Source organism: Ornithodoros turicata, chromosome 1 (genome assembly GCF_037126465.1).
Source record: "Ornithodoros turicata isolate Travis chromosome 1, ASM3712646v1, whole genome shotgun sequence".
Classification (NCBI taxonomy): Eukaryota; Metazoa; Arthropoda; class Arachnida; order Ixodida; family Argasidae; genus Ornithodoros; species Ornithodoros turicata.
This window is the reverse complement of record NC_088201.1, coordinates 41,957,930-41,978,267: the sequence shown is the minus strand read 5'-3', so window position 1 is coordinate 41,978,267 and position 20,338 is coordinate 41,957,930. Positions and strand designations below refer to the sequence as shown.

Here is a 20,338-nt window from a genome sequence, read left to right as displayed (position 1 = left end):
AGTATCAATGACAATGACCCCGAACTAGAAGACTTGAAGGCCATGGTCCGCAGACGAGCGCCGTAGTTGTCCCGTGGCCCTACAGCGCGGGAAAAAAATTACTAGTAACAAGAGAAGAAACTCGGCCCACGCCCGCTCTCAGGGGTTCCGGAAGTAGCAGGGCCTTCCATCGAGGAAGGTTCCTCGCCATTGGACGAGTCCACTTATTCCAGTACCGAGGGGTGGACGTGTGAATACTGATAGCACGGCCCAAAGCCACTACCCTGTCAACCTGAAGCGGCGATACAACGCGAATTCTTCTTCAGTGCTGTTCACCACAGCTCATGAAAGGCACTACTGTGAAATAAGTCAAAATAAGCGCAAATTAACTTGCCACGTCACGTGACCTACCGGCGCCATATTGGTGGTATTCAGTTGGTCGCGTACGCAGGAGCCTTCATCTGAGCTGAACCAACGACCTGTACTTTGAGCTTGGAATATCACGTAAATGTGAGTGCTGAATGGTTAATAAGCGTTTGTTTATAACGCGGGCATCAAGTTGCACGTTGTGCTGCGGAGTTTTAGGCAACACTGTTAATCTTACCCGATTCGATACTTGGCAGCGGCATTCAATAGAGATTAGGCCTAGCCAGCGTGTTTTCGGTTCGGATGACGTTTGGCGTATCCTTTGGTGTTTGGGACATTTAGTGAGCTGCTTTTCAGAAAGGTAAGGTTGTATATTGTTATACAAGCCTTGAATGTATGTGCTCTGATTTTACATACAAGTGTTTCGTGTTGTCTGTCTTCGCCGAACGAGGTTTGCGGCTGTGATGCTTTAATCGTACGCCCTCTTACGAGCTGTTTTGGATAAAAACGGATATTGGTACCCTTGTGTTCCTGTGATGTTGTTCAGACTACAATTGTGAACATTTCAGCTGATGTTGCTTCGTTTCTTGCGGGTATATTGACGCCTTCATCGATGTTCTTTTGATGCCTTCTTCGTAGCCAGTTGACGCCACTTCCGTGATTTGCCCGCCAAAATCCCAAAATACCGGCTCCGTTGTATTGAAATACCAATTGTTCTCCTACATACTTCACAATACATTACATTACATTTATCAACGTAGCAAATATTTTTGTTACCGTCATGCAAGCGGGCTAACGTGCTGAAAGCACACGAGGCGACGATTACCTTTGTTCGTCGCCGAAAGTTGCATACCATGCCTTTCGTGAGTAGAAAGATGTGGGGTGAGCAATTTGACTGAATGACGATGACCCTCAATTCAGCAGTTTTCTATTTTAAATGAGATTCGACACACATACCGATAGCATAAAATAGTATTATACGCCACAAATATCACTAAAGCTAATCGGTAGAGCACATGCTGAAACAGTGCTATCCGTGTACTTTTCGTGTACGTGTATTCACTGCTTGTGTAAAATTGTAAACATCCGCTCAAAAAACAGCTTCTAGAAAAGCTCCTTTTGTTTGCATGTGTGTGTAGCATCCTTGTTTTTGAAAGCCACAAAACAGAAGATATGTTTGCAACAGTTGCTGCTGATTGTAGCATTCATAACTGGTGGTGATGTTAGATGGCATGCTATTACCATCCACTTTTAGTACTGAGCAAGGTACTGTCCACTTCTCATGCTTGTGTGATGCATAAACACGACTAATTCTTCTTACAGAGCATGAATGGTGACAAACATGGTGTTCACTAGGAGAAAACCTAAGGGCAAGCCTGAAAGTGCATCTGGTTCAGAAGATAGCAATCAACCGAGGTACGATATTCTGCTGCACACGGTTATTTCTTAAAACATATATCTGCAGACACAACTGATGTGAGCTATGTGCTACTAAAACTCTTGAGTTTAGTGGCTCATAGTTGACAATATTATAGCCATTTTTATTGCCTAATTTCCTGCTATAGTCTCTAATATGAAGGACGTCACATAGATACAGGTATCTGTATCGCCTTCATAATCTTGCAAAGCATAGTGTCAGCATAACTTGCTACTCTGTAGTCTGTGACAACATAAGTCATACACGTGACCCCGCCCCCACACAAGAATCGCTCTGCGCGCACACGAATGTAGTGTCCCAAGCAGCACAATGTACAGAAAGTCGAGTGCAATAGGGGTGGACGGTATGTGTCTTATCAATGTTCTTTAGTTTCACGAGTCTGTTCAAGGCCTTCCACCTACCCGTCCACCCCTATTGCACCCGACTTTCAGTACCTTTTGCTGCTTGGGGTGGCACGGCCAAGTGGGGACTGGGGGAGAGAGAGCGACAGGAGGCTGGCTCTACATCGCGAAGCGGGGGCGTCGTGCAAAGGCTGGTAGCCAATCGCAGGAGCCTTCCACGGATGAGTGGGCTGTCGCAATTGTAGAACTTAAGTTGTCACTAACTATAATATCCTTGTCACACGAGCAGCGTTAACCGCAGTTAAGCTAACTAAGTTTACGCGTAACTACGGTTTGCTGCAGTTACACGGCGAACACAACTGGGGTTACCACATTAACCGTACGTCCTGACACTCGCCTCAGTCATCACATATGTTTCAATGGACCTCTTTTACAGCTGCTTATGCGCATGTGTTGTGGTCCCAGTGCCCCTGGGGTTGCCGGACAAGGTTGTCTTCGTATTCAATAGATGGCGCTTGATGAGGCTGATGAGAGTCGACAGGAGTGGGGACACCGCACGAGCTCGGCGGCGGCCCCACTGTAATACCAGTTTTTATCCCCTGTGCTACCCACACGGATTAGCTTTGGCGTGCACCGAGGGTGGTTCGAGCTGCTATAAGACGCGAATGTGGAAAACTCCCATTGACCTTAAGGAGAGCATGTAGCATGCTGTCCACTACCCCCCCCCCCCCCCCCCCCCAAAAAAAAAAAAAGAAAAGAAAAATCCTGGATCTGCCTCCACTTGGGTGAGATTTTGTACAACGCTTTTGCCCTCCTTGCTGCATATTGCAGGATCCCATCAGTATGTATGGTTGCTTGGTATGTCTGTTTCATTCAATCCTAGTGAAGTGCCACAACATTTTTCACACAAGTTACTTTTTCAAGTAACTTAAGAAGCACTGGTGAAGGGTGGTGCCATCTAATGCTAAGCACTGGAGATCCTCTTCGGTTTACCATTATTGGGGTGAGGTTAAAGGATCTGACCAACCATACCCTCATTCTATATCACCCCAATGATGGTGCAAGTCATTGCATAGCACCACCTTTGCAGTTGTTATACTAGGAAAGGAAAAAGTAAGCTTGCACAGTGGTACATGTATCGCCATTTCTTATCGGAAGTTTTTGGTATCTCCCCTGATGACATTAGCACTATTGTACTTACTTTTGTATTTCCTCTCGAGCAACCGAGCTCTTTAAAAGAAATAATGAAAAATATTTTCTGGTAGGTTGTGGTCGTATTAAAGCCACCTAAAACACAGTAGTTAAAGTGCATATGACTGCAGTCCAGCAGATGTTGGCTCATGCGACTTACGTTTGCTCAACCTCACTCATCTCCTTCCCAGCTTCTTATTTACTCATTCGTACTCACTCACTCCCCACTAAGCTCTTTGTCTGTTCACTCATCTGCGGCTCGGCTCTGTGTGCTCACAGTCGCTCGTGCGCATTTGTCTCCAGCTCAGATCCTCGTTTGCCGTTTCATCCAGGTGATCCTAAGATTGCCAAGAGCGTAAAGCTTATGTCAGGAGAGTTGAGCTGATGTCATTGGGAGATTAGGTGAGGGTGAAGAGAGACCAGATGATGGCTGCTCACTGTTGGCAGCGTGTGTTCTCTTCATCGAGCTTCGTTATCTCGTTTTGAGCCCCTAAACGGTGCTCATTCATAAAATCAAGTCTAGTCGTGAGTCACTCTCTACGTTGTCGCTCACTCTGCTTATTGATAAATGCGAGTTGTCATGCTCGGCTTTCGCAATCAGTGACCGTCACTCCTGTTAAAAAAAGTGAAAGTTTAAAATGGCAACTGCAGTGGTCTGCATCATGTTCCATGTAGCTGCCGAAGGCGAATGAGATATTGATATTACAAATGAAGCTTCATGTAGATACTGTTTTACTTAACTTTGCTGTGAAATTCGGTGTCCTAATAGGCAGCTCTGTAGCTAGCATTTTGACGTTAGCAGGGGTGCGATCGCTGCGCTGATTGCGCATTTTTGCGCGTGCTACATCCTGCTACAAAAAGCCGAAATGTTGAACTTTCTGCGACATCGTGTGCCTATTTCGATTTTTCTCCTCATTTTGAACGGCGAAAGTGCAAGAAAAAAGTATTTGGTTGTATTGGCTTATTTATGACAGCGGGCTGACACAACTACCCTGGTAAACAATACAGGCAGCTGAAGCCATACTCTGCCATCTAACTGATCCCATCCGAGTCCGTTGCGGTCACATGGTTGCGGTTGTGCTTGTGGTGTTACGCCGTGGGTGCGGACAAACACGTATTGTGGAACTTACATGGCTTAAGCTATAGCGTTGTCGAAGCTAACGGGTAACCAGTTCATCGATTTCTTTGTTGTAACATGACTGTGGCTCACACTACAGCCGAACAAGGCTGGAGACAGTCTCCTTGATGAACACGCGTCATGTGTTTCTCGGTCACGCTTTCTGTTGACACCGGCTCGTTGACTTGGCTGGCATGCCGGACTTACTTTCGAGGACTTGCAGCTATTTAATATTTGAACCTTGTTGCACAAAAGAATTTAGTACGGAAGAGTCTTTTGTTGGGACTGATTAAGTTTAAAAGCACATGTTGTGGTGTAGAAGTGTATACGTGGACGTAGGTCACGTTTATAGTCATATTATTTGAGACTTGTGCAAAAGATCATTCGCTAGCTCGTTTTTCGTCGATATCTGAAAACAAATTCAACTGCAACGGTATCATCACTAGCTGGGCTTTTATCTTTAAAATGCACTTTTATCCTTATTCTTTCCCATGAATTGGTACGAATAAGAAAAATACGGAGCAAAAACTAAAGGATGATGTTGAAAATGCTAGAAGAATGTTGTGTCATGCAGATGATCTCGTTGCAAGTGGACCAGCTCGCGTGGCATAGTGGTTAGGATGATCACCTTCCAAGCCGAGACTGGGAAATTACGCGGGTCCAAATCCTGGCACCGGCTGTGCTGTCTGAGGTTTTCCGGCAGACTTTCCAGACGAATGTGGGCAGTTTCCCCTGAAGTCAGCCCAGGACGCATACTAACCCCCTTCTCCCGCCCCTTCCTGCTGTTCTCTGTCTACATCTGTAGGCCACGAACTAGACCTGGGGCCCGCCGTTGAACCGAACATACAGTTCATTATACCGTTATTTTTAAGTTGGCGCACTCTAAACGTCACACGGGGGCACGTGAAAAAACGAAAAAGTAGGCCAGGATTTCAAAGAAACCTCGCGATTGGCCATCACGCAGGAGCTCATGACGAATCACGGGGGAAACGATGGATTTATTGCGCGGTATGGAATAATGAAAAGCATCGAGCCCCTCTTACATATTTCGTATGTTACAGTGTGACTTCCTTTCTGTGCTACAACTTATAGTAGTGTAGGTAAAAATATAGTTAAGTTTATATCTACTAATAGTCTGTTTTGATAGCTCAAGTCGGCGGTCATCTAGTTTGGGTTTGCAACGCAGAATTGGCTCCATATGGTTGGAATGTCATTGTTCATAGAAAGCTAGCAGGTACACATCCAGGCGAGTGCCTTTTGTGAGCAAGTGTTCACATGTTTGCATACTGTATTACTGCACATTTCTTGGTGTGTTGGAGTTTGGGAGGTGGACCTCTCACCTCTGGTCGCGTATGTATATCAGCATGCCGGGAAATATAGGTTTTTCCGGTATGCAGGTCATCCTGGTTTTATTCCGGCATGCAGAGAAAAATGTGGTAATACGGTAATGTTCCCTGCACAGATCCAGAAAAAAGGATCGCTTCAAGTGCAGTGCGCACGTTTTATCTCTCTCTACTTTACTCCAGTAGAGGGATAGCTTCTCGCGTGGAGATGCCAATATTTTAGTCCGAAGTCTTCTTCTAATGGGCACACCAGAATAATACATTGAAATATCAGCCTTTCCTTGTCTTTTGCGGAAAAAGGTATGCTGTTATACGTATCAGAGTGCGAGCAAGTAAATTTGTACCTGCACCCACAGATGTGCCACCCGCAGCGCGTGATGCAGGCATACCCGCCGTATCCGTGGAGTGCAGTGTGGGTCGACCCGCATTTTACCAGCAATCCGCAGCGTCACTGGATTCCTACTCGCAAACTGCGAAATGAATCATAAAAGAAAACGATATCATCCACAATGACGGTTTGTTCTGAGCATGTCATGCGGTCAAGTTTCTTCTGTTTCTAGAGTCTGTGTGGGAAAACGGCTGGCATGGTAACAGCTAGTGGAGTTCAGTTGAAAGAAAAGAGAGGAATTTCCACAAAGGCGTGCGTGATGTCACACTTGTCAGCTGGGTGATTCCACGTGAGATCTGGCAGGTTGGTCCCGACGACCTCCCGGATTTTTTTATACGCAATATATGTTGAAGCCTAGCTTATGGAAAGCATTCCAGGGCAAAAATAAATTGAAAATTATTTGGGGAGTTTGCGCAAAAAATAATTACGTGATACGGCAGTTTTGCGCAGTGGTATTTTCATCAACTTTTGGACGTTGTATATCTGGGGCCATCAGGCGCAGGGGGAAAATATTTTTGTCACAGAATACAGTCAACCCTCGATTTATGAACCTTCGATTTATGAATTCCCTCGTTTTATGAACACGAGCACGGGGAACCAGACTTTTTCCGTTCATTTTTCCCTCGTTTTATGAACCTCGATATTCGAATAATGAACAGAATTTCTGGGAACCAACTAGGAGTTGCCCAGCGTTTTTGCCCTCAATTTATGAACGGATCGTTCCGAGGTCAACAGAAACCTTCAAAGGGATAATTCCGTGGTCTTATGAATGACGCCTGAACGGACAAAACATTTTCCAGGTATTGCACCCTCGGTTCTTAACCCCTCGAAATCCGAACAACAAACGGGTTTTCCGGGGTCGCACAAGGTGCGACCAAGTGTTCCTGACCTCAGTTGATGAATGAGGTGGTCGCTGTCACCCGGAGATTAATAAACGGAGGTTAAAAATCCCGGAGGAAATCCGAGACCAGTCCAGTGCGAATGTGGTGACATCTCTTATTTCCAAGATTGACACAGCGGAAGGCATGGTCCAAAGCAAAATTAAACAATTTAGTATTGCATAATAAACAGAGTGTGAATGCGCTAACGTCTGTTCTTTGTGAGATTGATACAGCAGAAGGCATGGTCAAAAGCAAAATTACACAATATATGGCATTATAAACACAATCCCAACTCGGAAATACTGTTGCATTTGCTCGATAGTACTCAGCTAACTGAATTTTCGATTTATGAATCCCTCGATTTATGAACGATTTTTCGGGGAACCGAGGGTGTTCATAAATCGAGGGTTGACTGTATATAGGCTGTCGTTAGTTGGCCGCGTACTTTCTACGGTCGCCGCTGTGACAGATAATTCCCTAAAAATTCTCAAAGTCACTCCATCTGCAGATTTTCCTGCTTTTTAGATGCCTCAGTGCTCGTCTCTATGTTACCAATACATAGTGAATGGTATCATAATGTTTGTCATTATAACCTCTTTCTACTCGTATCAAGAAACAGGTTGTTCGACGACAAAGCTCTTGGGTGAATCGCTTAACCATGGTTCAGCTAAACTCAACTTTGGACGTCCATTTCAGGTATCCGCCCTAGAGCCCTGCACGGGCCGACTCTTCCGGGCCCGACCAGGCCTGGGCGCATCGAAAAATGGCCCGACCCGGGCCCGGACCTTCATATTTTTATGCGGCCCGGCCCGGCTTGGTGACCCAGCGACTAGAGCCCGGCGTCTAAGCAAATAGATTCGGCCCGACCCGGCGAGTAGATCCCGGCCTAGTATTTCCAGCCGCGACGTACGCGTTTCTGGCGATTATCAAACAAATTTATAAGTAAATTTATAAGGAAAGAAGACAAACATACAAATGATAGCAGTTTAACACCGTAACCGCACGAGACCACATTAAATCCAGAACGCACGCGGGCATGGGCGTTATCGTTACACTGTCAAGATTTTGCGGATGTAGAGCATGCTGTCGACAAACTGCTTCTCCCAGTCCCTACCCCTCTCACCAAGCTTTGCCAAAGTGATTGTGAAATACGTGAGGAGTGAGGAGCAATGTAAAGTGGCTTGGAGAATGTTCTAGAGGGTCGAATCATATGCATAATGCAGTATCCTTTGCTTGTCTTTGCAAAATATGCACAGGAATGACGCAAGCGCATGATGATATGAACTAAGGCATGTGTGGAATTAGCTGCGTGGCCTGGCTGGGCCTGACTCTCGGGAACATATTTGTCGGCCCGGGGCCCGGCCCGCGGTGCTGGCGTGTTTTGTCGGCCCGGCCCGGAGCGCACAGCCAATAACAAGCCCGGCTGGGTCGGCGGCCCGTGCCTGTGCAGGGCTCTAATCCGCCCACTCAGTACGTTGTTCATATTGCTTACAGACATTGTTCCACGTGTCCTGAAAAAAACATCAAATTTTTTTTGTCAGAGAAGGGCAAAGCACAGCCAGCAACCTTAGAATCACCCCTACCACACCAGTTGTATGCCCATAGGGACAGAGCGTGCGGATGCGGCTTATCACTTTGTAGCATGGGGCAATCTTTCGAATTCACTGCAGGGTCCCTTTATGTGGCAGAGTATAACATGATGTGGCTTGCACATGCTTATATACTCAAGATGTGCTTGACTTTCCTCCAATGTTGCATTCATAAGCGGATGCTCTCAGTAATAAATAATACTGCCATGGCCACGGTGAAATAAAAAAGAAGGAAAAATGAATGACAAAGTCCTAGGCTGTCATCCTCGTGCTATGGTGGATACAGTGATGTGTTGATGTCATGGAGTTATGAGGACTGGAACGGGGTAAGCAAGGGTCGCACCCTCGAGGTCCAATATTGAGCTTTGTTTCCATGCTTTTGTATAGTGTCTAGAGCATTACAGGGAATGGAGTCACCAAAATACAAAAATCAAATGAAAAGTCACTTAAATGTCATCGCACAACAGGATTAGCCATTACCCAAATTCGATACCGGATGGTAATTTTCCTTTCTGTTTCTGTTTCCGGTAACGAAGGACGGTGGTGCGCGTTTCCGTTACCGTTACCATTCCCTGCTGGTAGGTAAACGAAAATGCAGACGATGCCCAACACTGACGTGCGTGCTTTTCCACGCACGTCAGTGTTGGGCATTGTCTGCGTTTTCGTTTACCTACCAGGTGTGTTAAAAGCTCAATAAATTGTTCTGGAAACTGTTTACCTTCCCCTGTGCAACAACTATATAAGCATGTGCAAGCCACATCATGTTATACTCGGCCACATAAAGAGACCCTGCAGTGAATTCGAAAGATTGCCCCATGCTACAAAGTGATAAGCCGCATCTGCATGCGCTGTCCCTATGGGCATACAACTGGTGAGGTAGGGGTGATTCTAAGGTTGCTGGCTGTGCTTTGCCCTTCTCTGATCCACAAAAAACTGGTTTTTTCAGGACACGTGGAACAATGTCTGTAAGCAGTATGAACAACGTACTGAGTGGGCGGATACCTGAAACTGATGTCCAAAGTTGACAGTTTCGCTGAACCATGGTTAAGCAATTCGCCACTGAGAGCTTTGTCGTCGAACAACCTGTTACATTCTTGATATGAGTAGAAAGAGGTTGTAATGACGAACATTATGATACCACATTCACTATGTATCGGTAACATAGAGACGAGCACTGAGGCATCTAAAAAGCAGAAAAATCTGCAAATGGAGTGACTTCGAGAATTTTTAGGAAATTATCTGTCACAGCTGCGACCGTAGAAAATACGTGGCCAACTAACGACAACCTATATATTCTGTGACAAAAATAGTTTCCCCCTGCGCCTCATGGCCCCAGAGATACAACGTCCAAATGTTGATGGAAATACCACTGTGCAAAATTGCGGTTTCACGTAATTATTTTTTGCGCAGACTCCCCAAATAATCGATTTATTTTTGTCCTGGAATGCTTTCCATAAGCTAGGCTTCAACATATATTGCGTATAAAAAAAATCCGGGAGGTCGTCGGGACCAACCTGCCTGATCTCACGTGGAATCACCCAGCTATTTGAGTTGCTAAAAGCTAAAGGTGCTCTGGTGAAAGGTCAAATGCCCATGGGATATGCAAAAAAGTTTACTTTTGTGAGTATTTTTTTCAGTGAAAACGGGAGAATGCCACAATTAATCAGTAAGTTAGGGTTGCAAAAGGTTAGTTTAGTGGGTGTGGGACTGCGGGTGATGCGGGTTTACTCTCACTACCTGCTGATGCATTGTGGGTACACCCGTATTTTACCAGCTTCGACACTGAATTTCTACCTGCAAAATCGCGTGGGTATCTGCCGTAACCGCGGGTACACCTGCACCAGCGCTCGCCTCTAGTTATATGCCGTAATAGCCAGTTTTCGTATGAGAAAGCTTCTTAAAAATTGTAGGGAACTTTTCTGAAGTATCAGTCAGAGAGAGCTAAAACAATCAAGGCAGTTGTTTACTACCATTCCTGTCAGTGAGAGAATGACTCATTCTCATGCAACTGATTACGGCGGGCAAGATGTGTAAGATACTCATTGTACAAACGTAGTCTCTCTTAACTCCTAATCTCTTCCCAGTTAATGGACTAACTTCTTTCTGCATTGCTGTTGTGCTTTTGCACTCTAGGCCAGGCGGTCTGTAGATAGCTGGTGTAGACTCAGTGTAGGTAGCCTTTCTTTAGGCCCAGCAATAGGGACAAAGGGGGTTCTGTCTGCCTCACCCGCAGTCTCTTGTCCATATGTTCAGCTCTGAGGAAATGTTCTGGTGGAAATGAGGAAGATTGTTCTGGTTCATTCTTTCGTTTTTGAGCCAGAAATGTTTCCCGGAGGGCACATTCTTCTCGGTGGCTTTTGACTTGGCATCTACTTAGTTTGTTTTTTCCATCAGTCGTTAAGTATACTTGTGCTTTGTAATCAGGGCTTCATTGGAATAGTTGAAATATAGTAAACGATGTGTGCTATTCTAAGCTCCTCCCCTCCTCACTATGCCATATTACCCCCACTACGTCACTGTCCGTATTATGCCCGTTATGTCACTACCTGTACACACATGTATTTTATTTGTCTAATCTAATCTAACGTATACTATGTGACTAAGCAGATCTCAGGGATGCTTGTCATTCTTAAGTCAGGTGTGCCATGCAAGTCATGAAAAAATTGTGGGTGGTAACTGCTGTTGATGGAGATAACTTTGCCAGCGTACAAGATAAAAATTTTAGTTATGGCAGAGGGATGGGTTGAAAGATTTTAATTAAATTCATTTTATTGGATGGTGATGCCACAAATTAGTAGGCACAGAACGCAACATTGCGAGAGTATGATTAGTCTTTCTTGCTGCTTTAAGTTTACTTTCGAGCTCAGTATGTTTGAGCCTTTTCATTTGAAGCACTCCCTTAGAACATCCATCTTCTCATTAAAGTTGTAAAAGTACATGATGACTGGTGTAGTACATGATGACGCTATGGATTCCTCTCAGAGTAGAGAGCTAGATGCCCAAAGAAGATTTCATGATATCCTGAATTACTTTGACATATATCGAATCTGTAGTTTCAATTGTGCTGCTCGTCTATGCTGTATGTCCCTAAATTATTCCTTCAGCTTCTTTCCTCAAGGTTATTTGTATCGCACTTACCATCATGTCTGAGGACAATCGGACAATCTGTGATGTTTTTCGTACCAGCATCAAACAAAGGCATTCGGATTTCCACGGCTGCAGCCTTGCAGTGAAAGTCATCGTACACTTCTCCAACTTGCTGTTCCTCCAAGACTTTCTGTAATATGTTGTTAGACTTGTGGGAAATTCTGCTGGTCTTTTTTGTGCAGCGCAGTGTAGAGTGAGTAGAAACGAAGGAACAGCACACAGAAGGACCAATGAAACGCGACTCATGTTGTACTGAAGACGCATACTCAAGCGCAAGTGTGGCGTGCATACTCAAGCCAGTGTAAGATTTTCTACACTGCAACGACCAGTGGAATTCGCCATTAACGGAGCATGGAAAGCACCTCGAACATATTTTTTACCGCATGATATGAACATACTACCTTCAGGAACTATCACGTAAAATATTGCTCTCGGAAGCGTTCATCTCCTGAGAAAATTAGTTTATAGGAGTGTGCGCAGCAGCAGTAGCTATCTCCCCCCAGCTTCTTCTGGCATGTTGTGACGTCAGATCATCGAGCACTTTTATTGGCTGCCGAGACTCGTCTCCTACGGTGAGGGAAGAAGGCGACCAGTCGTCTGCTCTGTGTCAGTCGCGAGTCAGGTAGCATCAAATGCAACAGCAAAAGAAACTAAGAAGGCAAGCACCTCACCGTTGAGCGGAAGACGTGACGTCACAGACTACCAGCCGAGCGAAGCAGCTTTTCTAACCCGTGAAATTGAGAGCTCTCTTGCGCACCATAATTGTGCACTGCACTAATACTATTTGTGCAAATATGTATCCCAATTCGCGAGTCCCATGAGTGCTTACGATTTCACGTACGTAATATCACAATTTCACGCCTGTAAATCTGTCTTCGTTGTCACCATATTCGAAATGCAACGGGTCCAGCATGTTCCTCACGCATTTACTCTCTTCCACGTCGAGACAGGGAGGTGACTCTGGTTCGAATCACGGCACGGGCTGTGAAAGGCAGTTGAAGAAAAGGCCCCCCAGTTCTTCACTCCTTCCTGCTGTCCTCTGTCCGTTTGTCCACATCTGTACGCTGCTCATAGCCACAGTTGCTTTGCGGTGCTAACGTGCATTTAAAAAACACGTTCCAACTCTTTCAAACTTTGCAGCCCTGAGAAACTGTAAGGAATGTAGTGCTTTGTCTTTTCTCGAAATAAATGATGGGGTGTGTGTTTGGAACGTTTGCTATTTAGTTGCGTGATAGCGTATGAAGCTAGTGCTTTACACAATCTTATGCCAACAAGTTTGTGATGTAGAACAGCACTTCCATCATCTGCAAGGAAGTTCAGTGCACTCTGCTCCGTGGACTGTAAAAGCTGCTACATAACCAGATTTTTCCTGCTCCAAGAGCTGGTACAGGCAGCTTCTGGTCAGTTCCACAGCTGAATTTGTACTCCTCTATACGCTTCCAGGCTCCTTTAATACTAGGGCTCTCTTTGATGTCACTGTTGAGCTATAGCAGATATCAAATACAGTTCCTCCTAAATGATGTATAGGAATAACTAAGTTTTATGAACAACAACAACACGGGATTACATCTGTTTCCAACAAAAGTTGCTACCATGCCTGTCAGAGGTGTCCTACAGAGGCAACTTTTTTGGATCCCGTAGTAATCTTGTGGAATGCAATAGTGGTGTCTCTAGCTGTTTTGAAGGTGCTCAAGGTGTGCAGCTTTACCGCATTTTATCCATGCGGATGTGGGGGGGGATTTGGGTGCTATTTACACACGAGAACTCGGGGAGAAATCGGACGCTACGATCTCTGTTTAATATGTCGTTGGGGAATTTTCCGGTGAAACGAAAGGCATATGAAACAAGCCACTGCTGTGACACTGGGACAAGAAACAAGAATCTTTATATTTCCGCTCGGAACCGGGGCAGCAAATGACCGCGGTATTCAAACACTTGTCCGAGCTCCGCAAAAGCTCGTGTTTTTTCTCCTGCAGGATGGGATTATAAAAGGAGGACAAAGCTCACAAGTAGCTCTTTTTGCTGATATTATTATTCACTTTTCCGACGGTTTACCTAGAATGATAAGTTGAAGGACCGCAAGGATTTCGGGTAGATATCGGGTTTTACTTGAATTCTTGAAAAGTTGTTCGGGGGGGGGACTATTGTGAAAAGTCGGGTTGAACCCGAAAACGAAGAACCCTACATGTTCTCAAGTAGTATAACACACAAGACAAATACTCAGAAGTATTACAAACATTACAATAAGTGCACATGTCTGGTTGGTAATATCATGGACTGATTAAGTTCAAGTTCAGTCACAAAAAACAACTTTTCTGGGTTTGTGTTTAAAGCCCTGGCTGTAATATAGCAAAATCACGGATATTGCAAATAATCATTACATTTCCACGTATGCCAAACTGCAGACAGTACTCAGGTTGCTGTGTGGGTTAAGATTGTAGTTCTGGATGTCTGATCACCATAGTGGTCTTGCTGTGTGTTTTTGATCCTATAGTGTGTGGTGTACTCAATATATTATTGCTTATTATTCTAGTCCCATGGCACCTGTGGATGGAAAAGATGAGTCCTCTGCAGGGAAGAATGGCAGAGTAGACGACAGCCCACCGCACACAAACGAGAACGATAACCCAGGGTCCGAAAGGAATGGAGTTACCGACGAAAACTCTTCAAAATCGGAGGCATCCTCAGTTAAAAGTGAAAATATGGTAACAGAAACTCTAAAAGAGGAACCTAGAGCAGATGAAGTGAAAGGAGTCAAAGAGGAGACCAATGAGGAAGACACCATAGAAAATCAAGAAAATGGTGTCACCCCTGGACTTCCAGATTTCATGAAGGGTCACGTTAAAATTGGAAAGTATGTGCCAGTTTCAATGCCCAAGACAGGAGATTTCCGAATGGAAGAATCTGAAGCTCTTCTTGAGGCACCATCCTTAGTCACGCCCTTATTGGTGAAGAAGCCTGATAAGTTTCCAGAGAGGGAAGACACAAAAGAGAAAAAGGAGAAGAAGCAACCACCACCTCTTGGCAAAGGAGGTAATTCTGTGGCAGACTTCTTTAGCAGTTCAGCTGGTGAATTTTTAATTGGGCTTGGCCTTAGTCGAGCACTGGAAGTCCTCAACAAAGACTTGGTACGGTTAAAGGAGAGAGAAATGAAGAAAACAGCTCGAACACCTGAAATGGTAGAGGAACACAAGAGGTTGACTGAAGCATACCAGCAGGCAAGAACAGCAAACACACCATTCACATTCAAAGTTAAACCATGCAGGGTCTGCGATTTTAAGACTGAATCGAGTTTAGTTCTGGAGGGCCACCTCCTCACACCACACTTTACATCGAGGCGAGAGCTGCAGTGTAGCTTTTGCAGCTTTGTCACACGTGATGCTAAGGCTATTGTTTTTCACATGGAAGCCATTCACAATAAACTACCCTCAATGGAGCCACCTCCCCAGTTTTACGAATGCCCATTCTGCCCCTATGAAACCAACTTGAAGACAAAAGCAAGTGCTCACATCAATCGTTGCCAGAAATACTTCAACAATACCATGAACCAACTGCCTTCTGGTGACTTCCAACCACCAGGTGTCACAGCAAAACCTATTACAGTGGATGACGTAAAGACTTATGAAAAGTTCTTCCTGGCTCTGGGAACAGGGTCTGGCAACACCACCAAGAACTCACAAGTGCGTAGCTATACTACCCTAAACCGCAATGGTGCACCTGCGGTGGGTAGTGGCAGAGGAGTGGGTACTCCCCTTTATCAGCAACTTGCATCTGCAGCATCTTTGACACAGAATAGAGGCCGTGGTAGGCCGCGATTGGCATTGATTCAACCAGCCCCGGTTTCGAACCAGGTGTTTCAAGTCCTGAGCAGCTCGTCTGAAATGATTCCACTGTTGAATGGCAGCCCACAACTTACAGTGACCTTAGCACGGGCAACTACTCCACAGACAGTGGCAACTGGCAGGGGTGGAATACCACCTCCCCGTTTAACGCCACCAAATCAGAGGCCTAGGACGCCTGTCATACTAGAATCTAGTGGATCTGGAGCAGCATTTGTTATTTGTGAGATTTGTGATGGCTACATCAAAGATCTGGAACAACTGCGCACACACATGCAATGGATCCACAAAGTAAAGATCCACCCGAAGATGCTAGCGAGCCGACCTCCATTGAACTGCCAGAAGTGCCAGTGGCGCTTCTTCACTGACCAGGGTCTGGAACGTCATCTTTTGGGGGCGCACGGGCTTGTCACCTCCAACATGCAAGACTTGGCAAACTCTGGACAAGATGGAGGTCGTTGTACAGTTTGTGGCCGCATTTATGCCTCCAAGTTGGTTGCCCACATGAGCCAAGTACACCGTGTGGTGCTCAAACCAGCACACCTTTCGTACAAATGCACAGTTTGTACTGCCACCTTCAATCTCTACAAATTGTTCGAGACTCATGTCTATACAGTGCACAGTGGAGCAATGAAACGGTCATCGTCATCTGCTGATGATGCCAGGTCTGCCAAGCGCCAACATGTAGAGCCCGGGAAATCTGTGGTAAAATCTGCCAAGGTACCAGAACAGGCTGTAGCAAAGGAAGTTCCATCGACCGTAAAAATAGTGCCCATTTCTACAAAAGAAGAGAAGAAAGAAGTTGAAGACTTGCCATCTGAATACTGCAACACATGTAAAGTAGAGGTGGATGACCTGGAGTCCCACCTCAAGGAGAAGCACATCAGGCCATGCCGTGTTCGTGTGTGTCACATTGAGAAATGCGACCGGTGTCTCTGCTCATTTGACGGTATGATTGTCTTTCACACCTCAGACTCTGGAGAGGAAGAGAGTTCGGAAGAAGAGGAAGATGATGAAGAGAGTGAAACTGATAAAGGCAAGGTGGGAAATGGTCCCATGGAGGAAAATTCTCCCATGGATGTAGATGAGAAAGGTGATCGTACAAGGTCCAGCAAAGATGATAAAATCTCAACAGAAGCTGACAGTGATGGTGTACAGATAGTCGATGCAGAGTGACCCGCACATAAATGCGTGGCAAGTTGCATGTGATTTAGAAAGGATGATGTGGTAGCCCATATTTTAAACAGTTCCCTGCAGTGAATACATGTGTTGCTTTTGGAGACTGCCATCAGGAGGACTGGTTGTGTTCTAGTGCCGTCAGGCATTGGGGTCATGGTCTATGAACTAATTTATTCCAAATATGTATTTGGTGTGGGCCTTTACACAGTTTGGCATGGAACAATGCAAGACTTGTTAGCATAGAGGACAGCTCATTAGTTTAATTCAAACACTGTAATTATCTGTGGCTTTCTTTTTCACACACTTGATAGAGTTCTCATTCTCACTGTTCTTTTTATTTGCACATTCTGTTCTGTCACTAAACTACAGAAAGTGTAAGAACATGTAAGGAACCAGAACATACAATGCTTCACAAACACACAAAGTGAAGCTGTACGTCTTTCTCTACTGGGTCTGTAATTGGTTGCTGCTGCTACACCTGGGCTATGCTAGTATGCAGCTATTCCACCACAAAAAGAAGTGATTTTAATTGCAGTGTGAGGACTATCTTCAAGACGAACATCTTTCATGCAACTTGATGTATGAACAAACTCAGACAGGCGCCGGTTATTCCTTGTAAATAGGGAATGGATTAAATCGAGCGTGTGCAAGTTCCTAAGCTGATGTTGCATTAGTGCAAGCAGAGTTTAGGTTTAGTCTCAGATTGGGAAGAATTTGTATTTTTAAGTGTTGCCACGTGGATAAAGCAATGAGATTTGTTGTAGCATTCTGACAGCAGCATTGACAGGTAGTTCTCTTCATCTCATGCTTTTAAGAGTACAGTTTTAGTTAAAATATGTAATTCCATTAAAATCTTCGTTGTGTGCTGATCAGCCTGTGTGGTGAGTATGGAGAATTGGGATCCAGGAGACACGTACCACGAAAGATTGACGTAATGGTCGTCTCAGGAATTTCTGCTTGCATGACTTATACCAATCTGCTATATTTTCCTTTTTACATAAGCTCATCACCTAGAACTAAATATGTTTGGTAAGCACATTTTGTTTTTGGGTCAAGTTTATCAATAAATTGCCCAAAGAAAGTATGGCAAGGTTTTTCCTACAAAATGCTAAGGCAGCTCTTGGATAAACCAGTTTCAAAGCTGCCTTATGTATTGATATTTGGTTGGGGTGTCAGCAGAAACTAGATGAACTGTGTTGGCCTGTAGCGCTGGAGAGGGGTATGAGCTGTGACAAGTGCAGCGAAGCAATCCAGTGGCGTGGATGGACTACCTCTAAAGTAAGAGTGCCACAGCATTTCATTTTAAAAATATGTGCTGGTAGTCCAAAATGTACATCTTTATCGAAACAAATTTCAGTTTTTCATTTAGTTTCCCATGGTTTTCCTGCGAAGAAAGTTGTAGGTAACATTTCCTTAAGTATGAGGGTGAAGACACCATTCATTACACCAGCCTCCTGCTTTGCTCGTCGAGTAATAAAGGGCGCACAGGATGATTACAATTTTCTCTGACCATTGGAATATTTTTTGTCACTGTAAATTGGTGATTATGGTTAGAAAAATTGGTAGAATTATGAATCGCATCGGGTTTTCGAAGTTTACTTCATGCATTTCGATGCTTTTGTTTTCGGACTTTTTATTTTATCTTTTATTTTTTATTTTATTTTACAAGTGAGTCAATATCCGGAATTGAGAGAAAAAGCGACAGTTATGAACCAACATACAAAAAGAACGAGCTGCCACAACGCTCCACTTCTTCTGCCACAGAGGAAATGGCCCTTAGCCATACAGGGCGATTGGCCAGGAGTATGAGAGGGGAGTATAGTTCCGGGGGGGGGGGGGGGCGTTGTAGAGACTGGGACGGTGGTGAGGGATAATTTGTATGTCATCTGCACTTCTTTGTCCACTTTTTTTTTTTGGGGGGGGGGGAGGGGGGCATGATTGACAGAAAAAGGGAAGCAAGGCAATAGAAGCTGGACGTTTTCCAAGTGTACCGTAATTTCAAACCAACTAGAAAAATCGGAAATAAAAAGAATTACAACAGGAGCCCAAGAATCAACTCCAGAGCACCCCACCGAATACATGGAACGTGGGTCACTGTGGCCGTAATACCCTCTACTATAAAAAAAAATTTCTCCTTCATACGAAAAAAACACCAGCGAGATTTTTTAATATGTTGTAGAGGAAGACTCGTTCTATAAAACTGCATTGGTTTCAAACGTCTCTTCCAACCTCTTCATTGTGTGTTTTACGCTCGACTGTAGCGAATTTTGGAAAAAGCGCATATTTCCCCTATTTTTCCTGCAATGACTACGAAAGTTTCGTGTCTTGCGATTTTTCCTGTTGAAGTATTGCATCAGCCCTTGGAAGGAAAAAAATATTCAATAAAATTTAATGGTTTGATTTTCCACAAAAAATCGCGAAATAGGAGGAAAATTGCGAAATTTCCCCCCTGTGTATACCAGCACCGATTACAGCATGACAACCGGGATTTGCGACATTTCTAGGTGCTTTCGATGAGCCGCAGCTGCCGTTCACGCCAGGCACGGTTTTCGCCAGCGCTACGAGCTTTGCTCCTCTCTAACACCCGTCACATTGATATCTGGGAAGAAACGTTTTGTGGTATGTCGTTTTGCACTATTAGGGACTGCTACAAAAATTTCGGAAAAATTCGCGATAGTTTTCCGACGGCCGAGCAGGTCCGCTGGATCGTTTCGAGTGGAATCGCCCAGGGATGATAGCTCGCAACGCGAGGCAATCTCGATACACAGGGAAACAAACCTCGTCATCAGGGCATGCTGAGCTCTCTGTTACTGGAGCCCCCCAAACCGGAGTTTTTCGGACAACTCCGAACTGAATCCACTCCACAAATTCAAGACGAAATATAACTCATCCCCAACATCGGACTCTGATAGTTAGTTGTATGACATTCTGTTATACATAAAGCAGAGAGAACTTGTATGAACTGGTCGTAGTGGCCATGGGTGTCTATATCCATGAGACGACAGGATAGAGCTGCCCCTCCCCCAATATCACCCGAGGTACTGCAAGAAAAGACATGGCCGATAGGGAATATTGCAAGAAAAATATGACGAAAGAGGGAGGTGGGGGACCCTGGTTAGGGGGAGAGGCCTAGCATCCGTGGCATTTGTCTTAATTTTTTCAACAAACAATTGTACATGGTATGAAAGGAAGTGCCCAGAGCTAGTCGCCGATATTTCGAAGAGATACTGTTCTTCTGGGCCGGACATGGTGAACGTTTGAATGTGTCATACATAGCAAATTATATGGATGCTTTCCTAAAAACCATGTGATAGTGCTTGAATTAGGTGAGGTTTCTCGTTCCCGAATCTTGGCATTGGTCCAGTTTCCGTCAAAAGCAAGCCCCCGTTTCTCGTCTGTGGTTGGGTTGACGTGGTTCCTGGTGAGTCTGAACGATGATTTAAAACTTTGGTAACTGACAATTGGTAGTTTCATGTCGCGAGCCAACTATGATCATGAGCGGCGCCACAGTGGTCGGTCTGTGGATGAAACGGATTACGA

General features: G+C 44.8%; 1 protein-coding gene across 4 annotated transcripts; it reads left to right on the top strand.

The window, feature by feature from the left end:
- Positions 1-272: 272 nt before the first annotated feature.
- Positions 273-17,882, top strand: LOC135378095 (MOG interacting and ectopic P-granules protein 1-like). 4 transcript variants are annotated; one of them, XM_064610965.1, is made up of 3 exons: positions 273-489; positions 1,669-1,761; positions 14,314-17,882. In XM_064610965.1, the coding sequence occupies exons 2-3, from the start codon at positions 1,676-1,678 to the stop codon at positions 16,793-16,795; spliced, it is 2,568 nt and encodes an 855-aa protein (XP_064467035.1). In that variant the 5' UTR covers positions 273-489; positions 1,669-1,675; the 3' UTR covers positions 16,796-17,882. The 4 variants fall into 4 exon arrangements, with proteins under 4 accessions (XP_064467035.1, XP_064467036.1, XP_064467037.1 ...); XM_064610966.1 differs by lacking the exon at positions 273-489 and adding an exon at positions 512-706; XM_064610967.1 differs by lacking the exon at positions 273-489 and adding an exon at positions 857-938.
- The last annotated feature ends 2,456 nt before the right edge of the window (positions 17,883-20,338 follow it).

Coding starts and splice junctions, on each gene's coding strand:
- LOC135378095 (XM_064610965.1), top strand. CDS start 1,676: ATGGTGACAAACATGGTGTTCACTAGGAGAAAACCTAAGGGCAAGCCT. Junction 1,762..14,313: donor GAAGATAGCAATCAACCGAG/GTACGATATTCT, acceptor TTATTATTCTAG/TCCCATGGCACCTGTGGATG.